This window comes from Ursus arctos, unplaced genomic scaffold, assembly GCF_023065955.2.
Source record: "Ursus arctos isolate Adak ecotype North America unplaced genomic scaffold, UrsArc2.0 scaffold_5, whole genome shotgun sequence".
NCBI lineage: Eukaryota > Metazoa > Chordata > Mammalia > Carnivora > Ursidae > Ursus > Ursus arctos.
This window is the reverse complement of record NW_026623067.1, coordinates 72,334,317-72,353,987: the sequence shown is the minus strand read 5'-3', so window position 1 is coordinate 72,353,987 and position 19,671 is coordinate 72,334,317. Positions and strand designations below refer to the sequence as shown.

General features: G+C 39.6%; 1 protein-coding gene across 1 annotated transcript in view; it reads right to left on the bottom strand.

Moving 5' to 3' along the window:
• Positions 1 to 19,671, bottom strand: part of ADGRV1 (adhesion G protein-coupled receptor V1) — a 508,055-nt gene that overhangs the window by 56,240 nt on the left and 432,144 nt on the right. Inside the window, exon 87 of the mRNA XM_026498632.4 lies at positions 5,013 to 5,134. Coding sequence (XP_026354417.4) covers positions 5,013 to 5,134 — 122 coding nt within the window. The remainder of the gene's footprint in view (positions 1 to 5,012; positions 5,135 to 19,671) is intronic.

The window sequence follows — 19,671 nt, the reverse complement described above, 5'->3', positions numbered from 1 at the left end:
AAACACTGTGGAAAACACTAAGGAGGTTCCTCAAAAAATTAAAAATAGAAATAACATATGACCCAACAAATCCACTTCGGGTATTTACCCAAAGAAAACAAAAACACTAATTTGAAAGCTAAATGCACCCCTATGTTTATTGCAGCATTACATACAATAGTCATGGCATGGAAGACCTACGTGCCCATTGATGGACAAATGGATAAAACAATGAGATACTATGCTGCCTTAAAAAAGGATGAAATTATGCCATCTGTGACAACATGGATAGACCTAGACAGTACTATGCAAAGTGAAATAAGGCAGACTATGAAAGATAAATGCCATATGATTCGACTTAAATGTGGAATCTAAAGAAACAAACGAATAAACAAACAAAAAGGAGAATCAGACCTATGAATATAGAGAACAAACTGATGGCTGCCAGAGGGGAGGGCAGTGGGAGGATGGGCAAAATGGGTTAAAGGGAGTGGGAGATACAGGCTTCCAGTTACAGAATGAGTAAGTCACAGCAATGAAAGGCGCAGCATAGAGAACACAGTCAATGATACTTTAGTCATGTTGTATAGTGACAGTAGCTACATTTGTGAGCATAGCATAACGTATAGAGATGCTGAATCACAATGTTGGACACCTGAAACTAAGGTGAAGACACGAGGCGGTTTATAAACCAAATGCTAGTGAAATCAGATTTTTAGGTGTTTTTTTCCTTTTAGGAATGATTCATTGAGCACTGATACCAGGAATGTACTAATGAGCCAGAGTGATACAGAAACTCATTGCTTCAATAGTGCCACAGAGATGGAATGAAGCTCATTACATGTGGGTTTGACCTGTTTTTAGTTTTTATACTTAGCTTTAAGTTCCTCTAAGAAATAGACCATAATTTCTTTTATATCTCCCCACGAAATACCATTTAATGCCCTTTTTTTTTAAGATTTTATTTGTCAGAGAGAGAGAGCACAAGCAGGGGGAGCAGCAGGCAGAGGGAGAAGGAGAGCCCAACGCAGAACTCGATTCCAGAACCCTGGGATCATGACCTGCACAGAAGGGAGACACTTAACTGACTGAGCCACCCAGGCGTCCTGCAACAATTCTCTTTTACTAATAAACCTCCATAAGAGCTAACAGACTTTTTCTGTGTACGTGGTTGGATAGGTTACAGTGGCTACCATTTTAACCTTAAGGTTTACGTATCTTTAATTGCTGCTGAGTGGTTCAGTCACTGATTTCAGGTGTCTGACCTCCACTGAATCCCACGTGATTCCTCTCTAAGCAGTCCGTTTCTTGACCATCTTCCAACCCACCAAGTTTGCTACTTACTTTCTGCCTAGAAACTGCTCCATACTTTTTACTATTTTTAGCTCAAGTTTTCAACCCATTTTTCTCAGCAAATGTCCTTGCTTCCTGACTTTTAGAGAAAAGAGAGGGCATTAGATACAAATTCCAACTTTCCACACTTCTAGCTTTAAAATGGTTTTTCCATGTTTACTTTTTCTTCCCTTCTTCCCTAGCCTCAGAGAGCGAAACATCTCTCCTCCACCCTCTATCACTTCTGTTTTTCCTGCCCTGTCTGTGATCTGGCCACAGAAAAGTCTCTCCTCCACTTGTCAATTTCTCCTTCTTTGTTGGTTCTTTTCACAAGTAAAGAAAACAAAACAAAAATCTCCTTTGAACCAACCAGTCAAAAGTCCTTCCTAAGATATTCCTTTCTCTCTATTCTCCATTAAACTTCATGAATAAAAGTATTCCTTATGTGTAAAGTACTGTACAATTGCTTTATATTTGTTATGCCACTTAATTAAATCACACCATAATCTTAAATAGTATTTATTCCCATTCCGCAGATGAAGAAAGTAGAAAGCAGAAAAGAATTTGTATCCATTACTCAGCTGAAGTCAACCAGATAAGATCGGTTGGTGGAGTCAGGATCACCCTCTACTACTAGACCAGCAGTTCTCAAACTGTGGTCCCGAGACTGGCTGAATCAGCATCCTCTGGGAACTTGTTAGAAAAGCAAACTCTCGGGTCTGCCCAGATCCACTGTGTCAGAAAGTCTATGTTTCAGCCAGCCGTCCACGTGATTCTGATGCAAACCACAGACGGGGAGCACTGCACTAGACCACACCGCCCTCAGTTCTCATCCTATTTATCTTTGCTACACTTGACACAGTTAGCAGTTGTTTCCGTTTGAAGCTTTCTTTTCTACCAGCAACTCTAAACTGTCCTAACCTGGTACCCTTTCATTAATAATCTCTTTCACTAGCCCTCTGCCAGTACCTACCTACTAAAATATCGGTAGCCTTTTTTAAAAAAAATATCTTTTCTTTTTTTTTTAAGATTTTATTTATTTGACAGAGAGGGAAAGCACAAGCAGGGGTAGTGGCAGGCAGAGGGAGAGGGGGAAGCAGGCTCCCCGCTGAGCAGGGAGCCTGATAAGGGACTCTGATTCCAGGATTCTGGGATCATGACCCAAGCTGAAGGCAGATGCTTAACCAACTGAGCCACCCAGGCACCCCTAAAATATTGGTAGCTTTACTAATATCTCCCACATCTTACCAACATACCAACCTTACTACATATTTCCTAGAACCCTGTGCTGGATGTGATCATGTTGACTAAAGGTGTTGCTGCCCAGTCATTTGCCTGAGCCAGGAGCTGGTTTGTTTGTTTCTTTTCTTTCCTTCTGATTTTATTTATTTATTTATTTACTTATTTGAGAGAAAGAGGGGGTAGAGAGAGAGTGCGTGAGCAGGGGTGGGATAGAGAGGGAGGGAGTGTCAAGGGGAAAAGAATCTCAAGCAGACTCCGAGCTCCCACAGAGCCCGATCCCACGACCCTGAGATCCTGACCCGGGCCAAAACCGACTGAGCCACCCAGGCGCCCATTTCTAAATGATGTTGTTCTTTCATACTCTACATTCCTACATTTTACCGGCAAGCCAAATTTCATTCATAGTTACCTTTACATTCTCAAACCTGTCACTACTCTTTACTCTCAGGTATGCTGTCAGAGCATTATAGGCTGGGATAGGATAGTAGCCCACCTAACTGGAGCTGTTCCACATTTCAATACCTTCCTGTTTCCAGCTATCCCTCTAAAAAGTAGTACGAACATGTCATTCCTAATCAAAATTTTAAAAACTTAAAAACTCACAAAATATAAAAAACAAAACAAAAAACCCCCAAAACTCCAACTCTGATGGCTTCCCACTGCTTAAAAGCTGAAGTTTAACATCCCATCCCAAACATGGTAACATGGCATGGAGGGAACCCACCCTTGTCTGCTTCTGCTCCCTGCATTACCTTCCTAACTGCAAAGCTTTTGCTTTTCTTCTTCCCACCCCCACACCAGCTCTTTGCTAAATCTCGGCAAGATGGATGACTTTCTCTTTGCACTGCCCAGGCCAATGCTGTTTTTCTGCCTGAAATACCCATCGCTAACCATACACTCTTCACTTAGTTAATCAACATTAAAGGTGTCACAAACTCATAGGCAGGTGAAATGAATGAATAAAGTCTACCACGTGTAATAAGGTCACATGCCCCATCTAAAGGGGGCAGCATCTACTTAGGGCTGGAGAATTGCTGCCAAGCAAGTCCTGCCATTAAAGAAAAGCCAAATATTCAAGTTTTTATGTGAATTTTCTCAATTTTAGAAGTTTGCAGCACATATTAAACAATTTAAAACACTGTTCTGTGTACTGCTGTGTGTCCACCAAATAAAATACATCTGCAGGCTGTCAGTGTGGACCTTGCTGCAAGTTCCACTAGGCCCTAGGGATTCAAAGGTGATCGGACAGGGCCTCTGACAGGAGTGGCTCACCTCTGGGGCTCATCTCCAATGCCGGCACAGGCAGGAGTAAACAGGTCCTTCACTCCGCTCTTACAACATTTTGTTTGCACGGCACCTGCCACAGTGTACTCTCACCAGTGACTGTTTACTCTCTTGAATCATCACATTCTCGAGAAGCAGTGCTGTCACCTTCATCCTGGTACTGGTAGCACTAACACAATGTGCTAGCAGTAGGCACTTGATCCTCACTGTGGCTATAAAGAGATGTCTGTGCATCTACTTGTATCAACCTGATGCCACACTTTCAAGTTACTTTGTGTTTTTGCCCTTCCGAAATCCATATTATGATTTGATTAGGCACCGTGCTGGAAAATAAGGTGTCACTAAATAAATCGTCTCCTTAAAATTAAACCGAAATATGCTTTGAGTCTTATTTTAGTTGTATGCTATCATCCTAATAGGTTTTTCTACACATGTTCCTTGCAAGATGGTGGTCAAAATAAGGACTGTTTAGAGATATCTTTGGTAAATTCAGGAAATTATTTTGGTCCAGGACAGACCTTTTCACTTTGGAAAATAAGGAAAATGAGTTCATTTGTTCCATTTGTTAATTTCAGGGTGCAACTTTTTTCCATTTTAACAAAAGCACTAAAAAAGTCAGCTTTAATTTTTGCTACAGTTATATAATTTCTAGTTATGCTATCCAAGCACGCTCACAAAACTAATTTAAGCTGGTCATTGCCAGACTTAGAGGCTGTCAATCATTTTTCAGTGAGCCAAAACACTCTCATTTCACTAAACACCAGACTTAAGACTGGACTATTAAACACTGGTGTCTACTTCACTCCTCAATTGGCCTAACTTCTAGATACAGCCACTGCCCAAATACATGCATAGGTCCTCCATGGCTACTGTCTGAAAAGTTTATAAACATCAATCCTGCTGAAAGAGAAATATGTTTTCCTAGTTAGACTTCTCTAAATAAAAGAGGATAAACATTTTATATCTTCCCTATCTGTATAATCAGCAAGTTAGAAGCCCAACCATATTTCACTTACCAAAGAGTAAGCCCCCCATCATTTTATTCGACAACTCTGCATGATGTGGTGTTTAAGAATTCATCTATGAGTTGACACTTGATTCCTTGACATTGAAACTCCATGCCCTGTGTTCACTAGGATACATGTGTGCCATTAATAACTAAATTGTAAGCTTACCTGTAGACTGTTGAAAATGACAAAGAGGACCAACATCCAGAAGTGTCTGTAAGCCATGTGCAGGCCTCCCCAAAGCCATGTCACAGATATCAGGCCAAAGAGATATAAAACCAGTGGAATTTCTACAAATAAAAAAAAAATTTTTTTTTTGAGCTTTGGTATACTGCATAGTCACACACACAGATGCATATTGGCTCTTTTCTTATGATACTCTGTATGCCGAAGTACCCATTTTGAAGGAACAACCTTGGAAATCCCATTCTTAGGCCAGAGAAGAGAAGGCACATTGCTGAGTCTACATTCTTTCTGTTTTGCTGGTAGGCTGGGGGTGGGGGGGGTGGGGGTGGGGGAGAATGAGAACTGTTCCTCTCCTAGACTACCACCTGCTGGACTATTTAGGAAGTGCCATGAACAACTACATAGATGCAATCACATTTCAATCCCAGGTAAATTCCTTTGAAGAGCTTGCCACCAGAAAATGGGAGGCAGTGGCGTGCTCCTGAAATTAGTGTAGTCTAACCCAACATTTTATTTATTTATTTACTTACTTATTTGTTTGTTTATTTATTTTAAAGATTTTATTTATTTACTTGACAGAAAGAGAGAGGGAGCACAAGCAGGCAGAGTGGCAGGCAGAGAGGGAGAGGGAGAAGCAGGCTCCCTGCTGAGCAGAGAGCCTGATGCGGGGCTCAATGCCAGGACCCCAGGATCATGACCAGAGCTGAAGGCAGACACAGACGCTTAACCAACTGAGCCACCCCGGTGCCCCTAACCTGACATTTTAAAACAGAAATGATATAGTTTATGTATCATGTAAAAGCATATACTCATCTCTTTTTTTCTAAACAGAAAAGACACCAAACTTTACAGCTAACGTTAGAGCAAAGATGAAGTGATGGGTTTCCTATTGTCAACGCTAAGTTTACTCTCTCCATTTTTTCTCATGCAATTTATTTCAGTAGTTTTCAGGACAGATTCCTTCAGGGCCAAGGACTTCATTACCCTTTTCATTGGTCTTTGACATGTGTATTACAGAATAATAACCTTAAAAAGGGGATTTTTAACATTGAAATAACAAGCTATATAAGGTTTGGAAAGTGAATCAGATCACAGCAGCCGCAAATAAGCACATTCCAAGCTGTTGAAAGACATCAGGATGGACTGCATCACTCACAACACTTAGAACAGATCTCAAGGTCCATATATGCCCACCGTTACCAATTACTGCATGGCATCTACGTGCATTCTGGAAATCAGAACAATTAAATAACCCAACTTTAGCAATTAAAAAATTTTATTTTGAAACATTCTCAAACTTACAGAAGAGCTGCCAGTATAGTATGGCAACAAAGGTTTTTTTTCTTACTGAACCACTTAAAAGTTGCCAACTGAATCCTGCATCACCCTCTGAATACTATATTTTTTAATATATTTTTTAAAGTAACATTTTAAAAAATTTTTATTTCTTTTTTTAGTAATCTCTATACCCAAGATGGGGCTTGAACTCGGAACCCCCAGATCAAGAGTTGCACGCTTTTCTGATTGAGCCAGCCAGGTGCCCCCATACTTTACTTCTTTTTTGTTTGGTTTTTCCTGTCCGAATACTTAAAAAAAAAAAAAAATTATTTATTTGAGAGAGGGAGGGAGCGGCAAAGGGAGAGGGAGAGAAACAGAAACTCAAGCAGACTCTGCACTGAGCCTGAAGCCCAATATGGGGCTCGATCTCACGACACTGAGATCATGACTGGGGTGGAAACCAAGAGTCAGGTGCTTAACTGCCTGAGCCACCCAAGCGTCCCTCCTGTCTGAATACATTAATGTATATTTTCTACAAAGATATTCTACATAAGCACAATGGGACCATCAAATCAGGAAATTAAAGCTGATCTATTCCTGCCATCCTCAGATCCCAATCAATATTGGTCCATTGTTTCCATTAGCTCCTCTGTAGCAGAAAGGTCCAGCTGACGTTCTTCTGCAGTTTCCTTTAATCCCAAACACCGAATCTGTGTGTGCTTGGCTTTCAAGACTGACAACTTTTGAAGATTACCAGCCAGTTTTTCCTGTAAAGTGTCCTTAAATTGGAGTTCATCTGATGTTTGCCTGTGATTCAGATTATAAAGTTTGGCAGAAATCACAGAAGGGAGGCTGGGCTCCTTTTACAGCATTCGGTCAGGTAGCACACAAATTCAATTTGTCCCACTACTTAGGCTGCTCATTCAGGTGACTTCATTAAGGTAGTGACTGCAGATGTTTTCCACTGTGAAGTTAGTCTGGTTTCCTTTGTGGTTACTATTTGTGTGGGATTACTTTAAAACTGGAAAAATACCCTTTCCCTTATCAGATGTTTGATTTACTCATTTATCTATTTTTAAAATATGGAGTCAGAGATTCTCGATGTATTTAATGGGTTATTGTCCATTATTTTCATGCGAATGCCCCAAATTATCCTAAGTTTGACTTATTAGAGCCCCTGTGACTTTTGTTATGTCCTCATCATTCTGTAAGCACTTCCTTGATTTCTGGCCCAATAAGATGTTTCAAACTCATCTTGTGCTTTCCCTGATCCAGTTCTGGCTTCTTTTTGGGGAGAATGGCATTTAGAAACCAAGACTGGGTGCTAGGTATGCTCATGATTACTGGGGTGTTTCTGCCCCGAAGCCCTCTCAGTAGGTAGAGCTAGAGAATGTATGAAGGTACACATGTGAGCACACATGCATTTACATCTAGGTCACTGGATTGATTTCTATGTAATGAACATCCTTAGGTCACACCAATACTTCTAATTTCAATCCAGCACCACAGGGTTCATTCTAATTTTCTTCCTTTTATTTTTGTAAATCTCTTCTCTGTTGTTAAGAAATCAATTTCTCGGGACGCCTGGGTGGCACAGCGGTTAAGCGTCTGCCTTCGGCTCAGGGCGTGATCCTGGCGTTGCGGGATCGAGCCCCACATCAGGCTCCTCCGCTATGAGCCTGCTTCTTCCTCTCCCACTCCCCTGCTTGTGTTCCCTCTCTCGCTGGCTGTCTCTATCTCTGTCGAATAAATAAATAAAATCTTAAAAAAAAAAAAAAGAAATCTATTTCTCATTATTCTTAATGTATTTACCTATTTGATCAACTGCCCTATTTGATTGTAACCAGTCTCCCGGGGCCGTCCTCCCTTCCTTTGCACACATGGGTTCTGACACCTTATGCGGGGCTGTACCCCACCCCTCACACAGATGCCCCCCTTACAATGAACAGGGTTCCCACATTCCATACTTTAACACCTTTCTGTGGATTGTAACTGTGAGAATGGCTTTAGGATGGGAATCTTTGGAAAGGGAAGGGAAAGGAAAAACACTGGAAGAGAAAGGAAAGAAAGGGAATGGGGGAGGGGAGGAAGAATAGGGAACCTGAGCATTCCTTTTTTTGAGGAGCAAAAAGCCTTTAAAAGGGCACTATGCTGGTATCTTCCCAAATAGACCCTTCATAAAAATTTAAAATTGTCTGAGTTATTATTATAACTTCACAGAGAAATAATAATATAAGACACAGTTTGGGGTACCTGGGTGGCTCAGTCAGTGAAAGGTCTGCTTTCAGCTCAGGCCATGATCCCAGGGTCCTGGGATCGAGCCCTACTTCAGGCTCCCTGATCCGTGGGGAACCCGCTTCTCCCTCTCCCTCTGCCTGTCACTCCTCCTGCTTGTGCTCGCTCTCCCTCTCTCTCTGTCAAATAAATAAATAAAATCTTAAAAAAAAAAGACAGTTTATACAGATGAATAATTCCTTTGTCATTAATGCCTTACAGCTGGACAGGAGAGAATATATTAAAATTTATTTCAACTTTATAAAAATTAATTTTTGTTCAATGAAATCATACAATTTGATAAAGGGCGAGAGGCTCATTTTTACTTATGACAAGATACCCTAATATTTAGGAAACCTCCTATACTATGCTCATTAAATTTTTTAAAGATTAGATATCAAGTCTGGCAATTGCGTTCTTTGTTCCCACTGTGTAAGTACAAAATTCTATTTATGGCTCTGTGCAGAGTACAAAAGGACATGCGTATTTTGCATGAACAACTAGGAACCCAATTTTCAAAATTTGGCCTGCATGTTCCTCTAAAGTGCCTAGAGCCAAACAAGTACTGTGTGCTGACAAAGCTCAGTGGGAGAGCCAAGAGAGCAAACTGGGACTGACTACAAACACCCATGGCCTAGGTTTCTCTGGAACTGCGCAGGAAAGTGTGGTAGCTTGGCACCCCAGACCAGAAACTCTGCAAGGAAGAAAGCCAGTCATAAATAACTCAGCGTACTTCACAACAGACCCCAGGCTGGTTTTCCAGCAATCCAACAAGGATGAGCACACAATTTCAGATGGAAGATACATATCCAGAGGCACATCCAGATTTTGTGGGCCTGAAGTTTATAAAACTTGCAGAGGCTTCTTGAAAAAATAAGAATTGCCAAAGCAAAATTAGGTACTGAATCTTGGAGGGAAGGGACCCGTGCAAGGGAGAGGCCCTAAAACTTTCACTTCATCAGCTTTATGGCCAATCCACCTCTGAGGGGGTACCTTCATCCTCTCTGGGGTGTAGAGTAACTGACCACAGGAAAAGGGCTGTCGGGAGTGAGTGGTGGTGATGAAGGGGGAGGGGCGTGTTGTTTAACAGCTACTGCGAATTCCATTTGGCAAACTGAAAATTAATCCTGCACTTAATGAAAATCATTTCAGTTTCCTATTTCACGAGCTGACATTTCACCTTTGGTGAACTACTACTAACTTTTCTGTTGTCTATATAAGTCAATGCTTCCAGAAGCAGGCATCTATAACTGGCAACATTAGAAACTCACATTGAGGGGTGAATTAGTTAGAAAACGGAATTTCAGTGGTTCTACGTACTTTCACCATAAACATCTTTGCTGCAAGCATTTTTGGGGCAAACATTTTAGCCATGTAACTCCCTGCCCATTAAGCAATTTTGCCATAAAAAAATAAAAGAGATAACTGGTTGACGGTTTGGTTCATTTCTCCACTGACACAGTACTCCCAGTTTATACAAATCTTAGCCCTCTATACACTGGCACTGAGTTTTGAACCCACATTTCCCACAGAACTTTGGAATGTCTGTCAACGAACATGTGACAATCTGCCAAGAACAACCAACAGTGTAGAAGGCTTTCACAATGCACTTCAAAGCTCAGTTACAAACATGCATCCTAGTATTTGGAAAAACCAGTAACTAAACTCTGTTAATGAAGGAAGAGATTTTAGTGAAATAAGAAAAAGGGTGATGCTGAACAAGGAGATGAATCAACAAACAAACCAACAAAAGCATAATACTATGAATGAAAGACTTGGAAGACAAATGCTTAGGTGCAATCCACAAAATAAAACTAGTTATCTGTGCAGGGAGTCTACACATGTTTAAATGTATTCAGGGGTGCCTGTCTGGCTCATCAGTAGAACACGGAGCTCCTGATATTAGGGTTGTGAGTTCAAGCCCCATGTTGGGCATGGAGCCTACTAAAAATAAATGAATGAATGATTGAACGAATAAATAAATAAATAAATTAATTAATTAATTAAAAAAATGTATCCAAATATTTTGTGTTTCACAATAAAGTCTCTTTAATTTTGTTATTCATTTTTCATATTCCATTATGTTCTTTTTAATGAATCTCCTCTTTTATTTTTCTTGACTTTCTCTCTTAAGACCAAATTGCCTTATGGCCTATTAGTTATGTGGTGAAAATGTTTGCAGTGAAAATGCTTGTTATTGTATATACATATGATGGAATATTACTCAGCCTCAAAAAGGAATGAAATTCTGACATATGCTGCAACATGGATGAATGCTGAAAACATTATGTTAAATAATATAAGCCAGACACAAAAGGACAAATATTGTATGATTCCACTTTTATGAGGTGCCTCAAGTAGGCAAATTCATCCAGACAGAAAGTAGAAGAGAAGTCACCAGGGGCTAGGAGAAATCGGGAATAGGAAGTTTTGTTTATTGGGCACGGAGTTTACACTTGAATTGATGAAAAACTTCTGGCAAGGGACAGTGGTGATGGGTGCACAATATTGTGAATGTACTTTTTGCCACTGGATTGTAAGCTTGAAAATGGTTAAAATGGTAAATTTTGTGTTATGTACATTTTACTACAATTTTTTTTTTTTTTTTAAAGGCCATGCTAAAAAAGGCAGGCTTGTGTTAAGATGAAGTTCTATGACAGGGAGGAAAAAAAAAAATCCTCAAAGTACTTAATTTAAATACTTAAATTAGCAAGGAGTCATTAATGTGAAAAACAAAGTAGTTTGAAAAGGTTTTAGTGAAAGAAATTACTTGTGGAAAGGAAAAAAAATCAGCAAGTGGATGTGTCATTTAGTACTGCTATCATTAAGAAAGTCTACTTACGGGATTTTGTAGATTCCATTGAGAATACATAAAATCTCTTTAGTTTTTAGTGGAAAATATTATTTCAATGAATTTAATTGCCACTTTTAAAGAAAGTATGGTGCTGTATTATTTCTTCTCTTTGTAACTGCAGCCCCGGCTTTATTGCTATGCGCCAGTGACAACAATAATGGCTTTATTATGGAAATCACACCTCATTTACATGAAGCTGAAATTTATTCTGTGTTTACAATCTTCTAAAGTACTTGTTTTAATTTTACCTCACTGACCTTCTGATTCTAACAATTTGGACGTGCTACTAAAACAAACTCATCAACGTAAAACAAGGAGCACAGCTGTGAAATAATGTGTAGGTTTAAGATATTTATGGGGCTATTTCCAACAACGGGCATGCATTATTTTTAAATGAGAAAAAAAAAAGGTAATTGAAAAAAAGGTTTCAAAAGGCCTTATTTTTAAATTATGGGCCTCTATTCTAAAATTAACAGATACTTGGGTGCAAAGAAGTCAGAGAATCTGCCCCGTTTCTTGGTGAGACTATATTAATTGTGTCCTTAAGCTTTCTTAGCAATGGTTAACACTAACCCCACAATGCATAGTCACCTGCTAGTGTTCTCAGCAAATAAACCTACAGTCATAGAAGAACACAACAGGACACAGATTTCACAGAACTGCCAAATCAGCGTTAGGATACTATGGGTGGAAGAGAGAACAAATCTACAAACATCTACAAATGCATCTGGAGACAGGAGCCACAGGACTCAGATAGGTTCCCCGTTCTCCAGATGGGTTTTCGGAGCTCTCGAATATTTGCTGTAGCAGGCTAGATTTTGTATCTCTGCTCTCCACTATGTACCAGGTTCTTTATTTCACCATCCTTACTAAATTTATAATCTCCATAGTGACTTTCTTTCAATAAGCACTTTAGGGACAACAACTTCCAAATGTGCACCTCCATCTCTCCTGAGCTCTAGAACTCCAGGCCTGGAGCCCCCCAAAGCATCTCAGGCTCAGTTCATCCGAAGCCGAATTCACTATCTTTCCTCTTAAACTTTCTCTTCCTTCAGAGCCCTACTAGTACCCCCATTCCCATAGATTGACCCCATGCCTCCTTGCCCCCCGTATGCTGTACCACGTGGGGAATGTGGGGAGAAACCACACACAGAAAGCAGTCGGCACAGAGCCTGGCACAAAGCACATGTTCAATAAGCTTCACTACTATCATTCTTCTTCTCATGACCATCATGACTTTAGTCAAGCTCAGGAAATAGCGCGTGGCTATACACAGCGCCTTCTTGTATATCTGAGGAGCCCAAAAATCACGCAATAAAAAACCACGTTGAACTTTTTTCGTTCCTGAATTTCCCAAACCCATTTGGCTATAGGACCCTTCCGTTTACCTGATGGAGTCTGAAGATCACTCTTGGAGGAGGGTTGCTTTCAGACTGCAGACTGTAAATTCCACCACACCCAAACCATCACTGAAAGCTTCCTGACCAGCGTATTTAAACTGGACCTCTCAGTGTCTTCTATCCGCCTCCCTCCCGCCCCCACCTCCCTCCCCCCTCCCTTTTCTATTCTATTCTAACCCATCCCATCCCACTTAAAAATGCTGGCACTGAGTCTCCCCAATGCATTGTGACTCACAGCTGTAAACTTCTACTCTGGAAAGTAATTTAAGTAGCCCATAGGACATCAGAGACATAGAGTGGGTACAGTAAACATCACCGATAGCGGAGGGCTACCCCTACCACCTTCTGGCAAGAATTTACCCTGACCCTTACCGGGATCTGAAGGAAGTAGCCTAATTTGCAAGGACATGCACAGGTGAAAACTCAGATCTCCTGGCAAGAGAAGAGAGTCAACCAATATTGGCCTGCAGTGTATTTTCCGGGGGTAAAGAGGAGGAATGTGAGCAAATTTTCAGAGGAGTCTTAAGGTCTGACGAGGACCTAAACAGCGGCACTCCATCAACAGCTGACTTAGGGCTTTCCTGGATACAAAAGGACAGTCCAGTGTCAGGCCTACTTTGAGTGTGATTTATTGGGAATGAAAAAAAAAAACAGTACAAGCCTAGAATTATGGTCTCGCCTTGCAAAAGCTATATATAATTTTCAATTTGCAGACTATAATTTTGAATCTAAGGAGAATAATCAAGTTAGAGGAGACATACCCACATGGACCTTGCACAAACTGTTATTAGAGTAATTCCATTTGAACCATGTACTTCAAAGTTGCTAGATAATATCCTACTGAGGGGAGTCAAATAGGTCTGTGATACTTAAGGAAAAGGTTAAATGGTCTGGTTTCTTCTTGTGAGGAAAATGTCTTGGAACTATGGGAAGAATTATCATTTGGGTTCACAGCCAACATAGTAATTTTTAACACACTTCATAAATATTTCACAAAGTGACATTATGACAAAAGTTTTTAGGAGATCTTAAACAAGCATGAGGCCAGCCAGCTAACAATTGAGGACTGGCTTAACCTAGTTTTCTAACTATATTACCGGTTACTCAGCCGTTAAAGAGTTCAAAACACTCATCTCCAGGCATGCTCAGGCACCTAACAGCGATTTCCAACACACTTAGCTTTTATAATACTATGAAAATATACAATGCGTCTTTCAACCTGCCTACATCTATATTTTGAGTCTTACTATATGGCCTCATAATTTTTGGAAATTAGGTTACTATGTATTTGGCCATGAATAGCCAGTTATGTTTTATAGATGGTTTGATAGGACACCACATGGCAGTCATTAAGATTTAACAGGCTCAAATTCAACGCTGAAGTCTTGAGTCAATTCTGACACAATGTCTCATAAAAATTAATACTAAAGATGTGTTCAAGAAAATATTTTTACAGTGTGTTAAATATGTCAGTTCTAGAACTGTTTTCTGGTAGACCCTGAATCTGGATAAATGCCAGCTGACCTCACACTTATTTCCTTTAATTTGGTTCTCTGGCTATCATATTGCAAAACTGGAATACAAATTGAAGATTTTATTTTATTTTTATTTCTTTTGCCATGTCACTATTCTAAAAAGTCTACTTGGGTTAAATCCTTTGGATCTTCTCGTCAACATGATTAATTGCATCTTTTCTCCCTATAGCTGTAAGATTATCAGGGCACTGTCTGGTCTTACAAATAATGTAATATATTTCGCAAAAGCTTTGGGGATATTACTTACTCTGTTGTTAAATAGCTATAACTGTAAAACCAGAAAACTAACACCAAACCCATATACAGAGCTGTTTTCAGGAATACACAATAATAACAGACCATAAAGTAATGTGATTATCAGTGTTATACACAGGCTTATCATTGTTCATTTAAGCAATGGCACAGTACCCACAGGTGTGGCTGGGAGTTTTATCCATATGGAAGTAAACTAATATCTTATTGCTCATTCTTACTTAACAACCTTGGACCAAGACCTTACAGAGAAAAAAAGAGGAACTATTGTGTTAAGAAAGAAAGAAAGGCAATTCCCAGATTAAATGCCATGTGTATCATTTACAAAGAAGGAGGCTGTCCAAAAAAACAGTAACATCTATACTGACAATATTTATACATTAGTGATCAAAGTACTTTGCTCAAAGTGATTTGTATCCAATGATACACCATTAAAATCTTTGTATATTTGTCTGTCAATGTCATATGTAGACCTTAAAATTTGTGAGATCTGAACTGCAGCTTTTTCCCTCCTCTTTCATCTGGAATTCAAATTGTTAATGGTTAGACTGGTTCACAGGTGTCTGATATTAGTAGCAACTGTAAGTTAGATGCTACCACTTAATTTTGTCCCAGACTTAAAACTATACGTTTCCACTTCTTTTTCTAAGAGGTCACTGGATAAAGAAGATATGTAGTGTGTATATATACATGCACACATACATACACACAATGGAATATTACATAGCTATAAAAAGGTGGAGATCTTGCCAACACAGATGGACCTAGAGGGTAGTATGCTAAGTGAAATAAGTCAGGCTGAGAAAGACATTTGATTTAATTTATACGTGGAATCTAAAAAACAAATCAAATGAATAAGCATACAAACAAAAGCAGAATCAGACCTATAAATACTGAGAACTGATGGTTGCCAGTATCTGGGGAGGGGGGTGGGAGGATGGGCAAAATGGGTGAAGAGAAGTGGAAGGTACAGGCTTCTAGTTATGGGATGTGAGTAACTCATGGGAATAAAAGGTACAGTGTAGAGAATATAGTCAATGATATCGTATAGCATTGTGTGGTGACAGATGGCAGATATGCTTGTGGTGAGCACAGCAGAATGCATAGAGATGCTGAAACCCTATGCTGCGCACCTGAAACTAATGTAATATTGCGTGTCAATTTTACTCAAATAAAAATTTAAAAAAAAAATTAAATTTATCTTCCTCAGGGCAGAAAAAAAATGAGAGCATTGGAATTTTATTTAACTATAGGTACCACAATTTTGGCATTAGTAGATCAGACTAATGGGCAGCCATATAGTTTTTAGGTCACTGTGCTTCCCAAGCCCCCCAAAGAGCTATTTTTACTATTTGATTCTATCTTTTTTTTTTTAATTTTTTTATTCCATCTTTAATAGGCTAGACAGAGCCTGCTACATATTTTTATTTGTTTCTATCCATTTTTTTTTTTTAAACCAGGTGGACTTTATCCTGTTCCACTGTTTGTGAAACATATTTGTAAGAAACAATTTTATTTTCCTGGTTGGTAAAGTAGCTTTACTATAACCACAGATTGAGTGTTTATTTGCAAATACTCTGACTTTAGGAAGGAAGCTGATGAAGAGAGAGAAACCAACACACTTCTTAGAAATTGTATAATTAATTGAGTGTAAGGATCAAAAATTGTTCCTTTCTATTACTTGTTAATTTATAACCACACAGACTTACACTATCTTTACAGAACTGTACAACAGGGCTTTAAACTGCTCTTCAACACCCTTAGTCTTTCCTACAATTCAATTTCAACTTCTTTCTGGAGGTTGATGCACCCTAATTATAAATTACATCATTTGCTTTCCTGAAGGTTATTGATAATAAATTTTATGATTTGCTTCTGTCAAATTCAATTAAAAGAAAAAGGTCTGTTTTGAATATGGGCCGTTGGCAAGTTACATTTTTTAAAAAAGCACGCACGGAGGTTGACTGAGTGGGATTTATTCATACAGAAAAGGCAGAGTTGCAGCTCTGAGCGTGGACTCTGGAGTCCAAGTACTTGAAGGCCATTTACTAGCTGTGTGACCTTGGTAAGTTACTTCACTGCTCTGAAACACAGGCTCCTCATCTGTAAAATGACAGTAATATTAGTGCCTCCCAAATAAGGTTCTGTGTCTCCACTGAGGATCTACTGGTTGAAACGCAGAACACTTAGAATAGTTTTATGTAAATTTTGGTTATTGTTTGTTATTCAAGAATTATGTTTTAGCAAGTATCAAAAATGTATGAGATAAAATGTGAACAGGTAAGAGGATGAATTAGATATGGACATTCTTTCAAATACTACACACACACACACACACACACACACCCTATAATAAAAGGTAGAAGGTAAGTATTAGAAGAGAAATACAAAGTTAACTAAAAACCCAGGGAAAGCAGCAGTTACCCACCTTTGATAGTATCACCAAAGCCTTTGAGAGGGAGAAGGAATTTCAGCTGAGACTTGAAGCTGAGATCTATTTGAGCATGTAAATATTGAGATTAAGGTAGTGGGTATAGCCAAAAGAGAATCAAAAAAGGCAAATGCATAAATTAGTGTAAATTAGTCCTTTTGATTGGAATTAAAGGTCAATGACGGTGCTTAATGAAAAGAATGTCTGTAGCATTAGGTCATGAAGGCATCGTGTGGTTTAGGTTCAGCAAAACAGAGTTATTGTACAGGAAATGAAAGCCATTTAAAACTTCTGAGAAAGAGGTGTGGCCTTATCAACACCAAGCTTTGTCTCCTAGGAAAATAAAAAGACTGGCACAGAGAATGCTGCCAGCAAGGGCACCGGTTAGGCAACTACTGCTGTGGTCGAAGTGGGAGATAATGAGGGCCTGAGGCAAGGGAAGGGCAGACAAGGGGCCCCCACAAGGGAAAGAATGGAATGGACACAAAATATTACAACGTAGAATCTATGGTCTTATCAATCAGAAAACAATGAGAAACTTAAAAATTATACCACTATTAGGACTTGATCACTGAAGACTCTAATTCAGTAAGTCTGCAGGGAGACTCATTAAACCATAGTTTTTTAAAAAAGATTTATTTATGTAAGGGAGAGAGAAAGTGCAGGCGAGGAGAGGGAGGGCAGATGGAGAGAATCTCCAGCAGATTTCCCACTAGGCATGGAGCCTGATGTGGGGTTTGATCTCATGAGTCTGAGATCATGACTTGAGTGGAAATTAGGGGTCAGATGCTTAACTGACTGAGCCACCCAGGTACCCCTTATTAAACCATAATTTTTGAAAGTCTGATTTTTTTTTTTTTAAGTAGGCCTATACCCAACCTGGGGCTCGAACTCACAACCCCAAGCTCGAGTCACATGCTCTACTGACTGAGTCAGCCAGGCACCCCTCTGAATGTCTGATTTTGATGATCAGTCCGATTTGACAACTATTGATGTAAAAGTCTATGACTGTGGAGTTAAAGAAATTACACTGGCTTCAGATTAGGAAAATCAGAAAAGGACTAGAAGGAACAAGAAAAAGAAGGAGGAGAAAATAACAGAGATCAGAGGAGTTGGGGCAGGCAGAGGAGCAAAGCTGATGAAAATGTACTTCTTGAGGACAAGATTTTATTCTCAGGGAGAGGACAGGCAGGGAAGAAACTGGGAAGAGAAGTTGGGCTCAAGCTGATAGATTTGAAAATTACCACTATGATAATGAAAAAGGCAAAGGCAATCCCTGAAAAACATATATGCTCCAGAGTTCTGAGTCACAAGAAGAATGAAGCATGGCCTGGGATTTATCAGGAAAAAGAAAAAAAGGAAGTATCATAAAAACCAAAGGAGATGGCATTATTCAGTGAAGGGTAGTTATCAGTACTGATCTATGCAGAAGAGTGTAAGGATAAGGACATTAGAAGAGAGGTCAGTAAATTTGGTGTCCAAGGTTATAGGTGATGAATGAAAGAGAATAAGAAGATACTGTCGAGGCTTAGCAGTGAACAGAAGGTGAAGAGTACAGTGTACCCTTAAAGAAGTTGGCCGGTGGGGGCGCCTCGATGGCTCAGTGAGGTAAGCGTCTGACTCTTGATTTCAGCTCAGGTCACGGTCTCAGGGTTGTAGGATGGAGCCCTGTGTCTGCTCCACACTGGGCATCCAGGAGCCTGCTCAAGATTCCCTGCCCCTCCCCACCTCTAAAAAAAAAAAAAAAAAAAAAAAAAAAAAGAAGAAGAAGTTGGTTGGTAAAGGAGAGAGGCAGAGAAGTTACCCGATAAGGCATTATGAGTAAGCTCTTTAAAGACAGTGAAAAGTCATGCTTGTTTTTGGATGAAGAGGAAAGACCCAGAGGAGAGAGAGAGATTTAAGGTGTAAGGCAATTGCGGAAAACTTAATGAAGCAAGTTCCCAGAAAAGGGAAAACAGATGAAAGCACAATTGGGAGGGTTGGCTTTGGTGAAAACGGGTTATTTACTGCCTTACCTAAAATGGCGGGAAAGTGGCAAAGAAGGGAGACAACGAAGATAAATCATCAGATAAAAATAAGGACAGGTGAGTGAGACATCATGTTGTTTTCATACTTTGAAGAGAAAGTGAGACTAGAAAGTAATAAGTGCAAAACTTAAGGGCAGTGAAATCTGTTTCAAAGATTACTTAAGAATTAATGAAAGATAATCCAAAGGATTTTTGAAAAGCAGAGATGACTCAATTAAAGTTACTTAAAATGCACTAGTATCCATTACAGCGTAGCGCTAATTAGTTAATAAAAGGAAGAGAAGTGTGTGGTACAGACCGGACTGGTGATTGGCAAAGTCACTTAGGGAGGGAGCCAAATTGGTGAAGAAATCAAAAGAGCTAGTGAAAATAGTCTTGGACTGTCCCATCCCAGGGTCAAGGGAAAGGAGGTCAGAGTGAAGAACTGGGAGAGAGAGACAGAGAGAGGTTGTGTTCAGAGAGAGATGTGGAGAGGGAAACTGATCTAGGAGGGAGGGTAGCCTGAGAAATGGTAACCACAGGAACACGAATAGGGAAAGTGTGGTCTAAGCGAGAAGCATAGATTTAATAAATAGGAAAAATCGTTACCC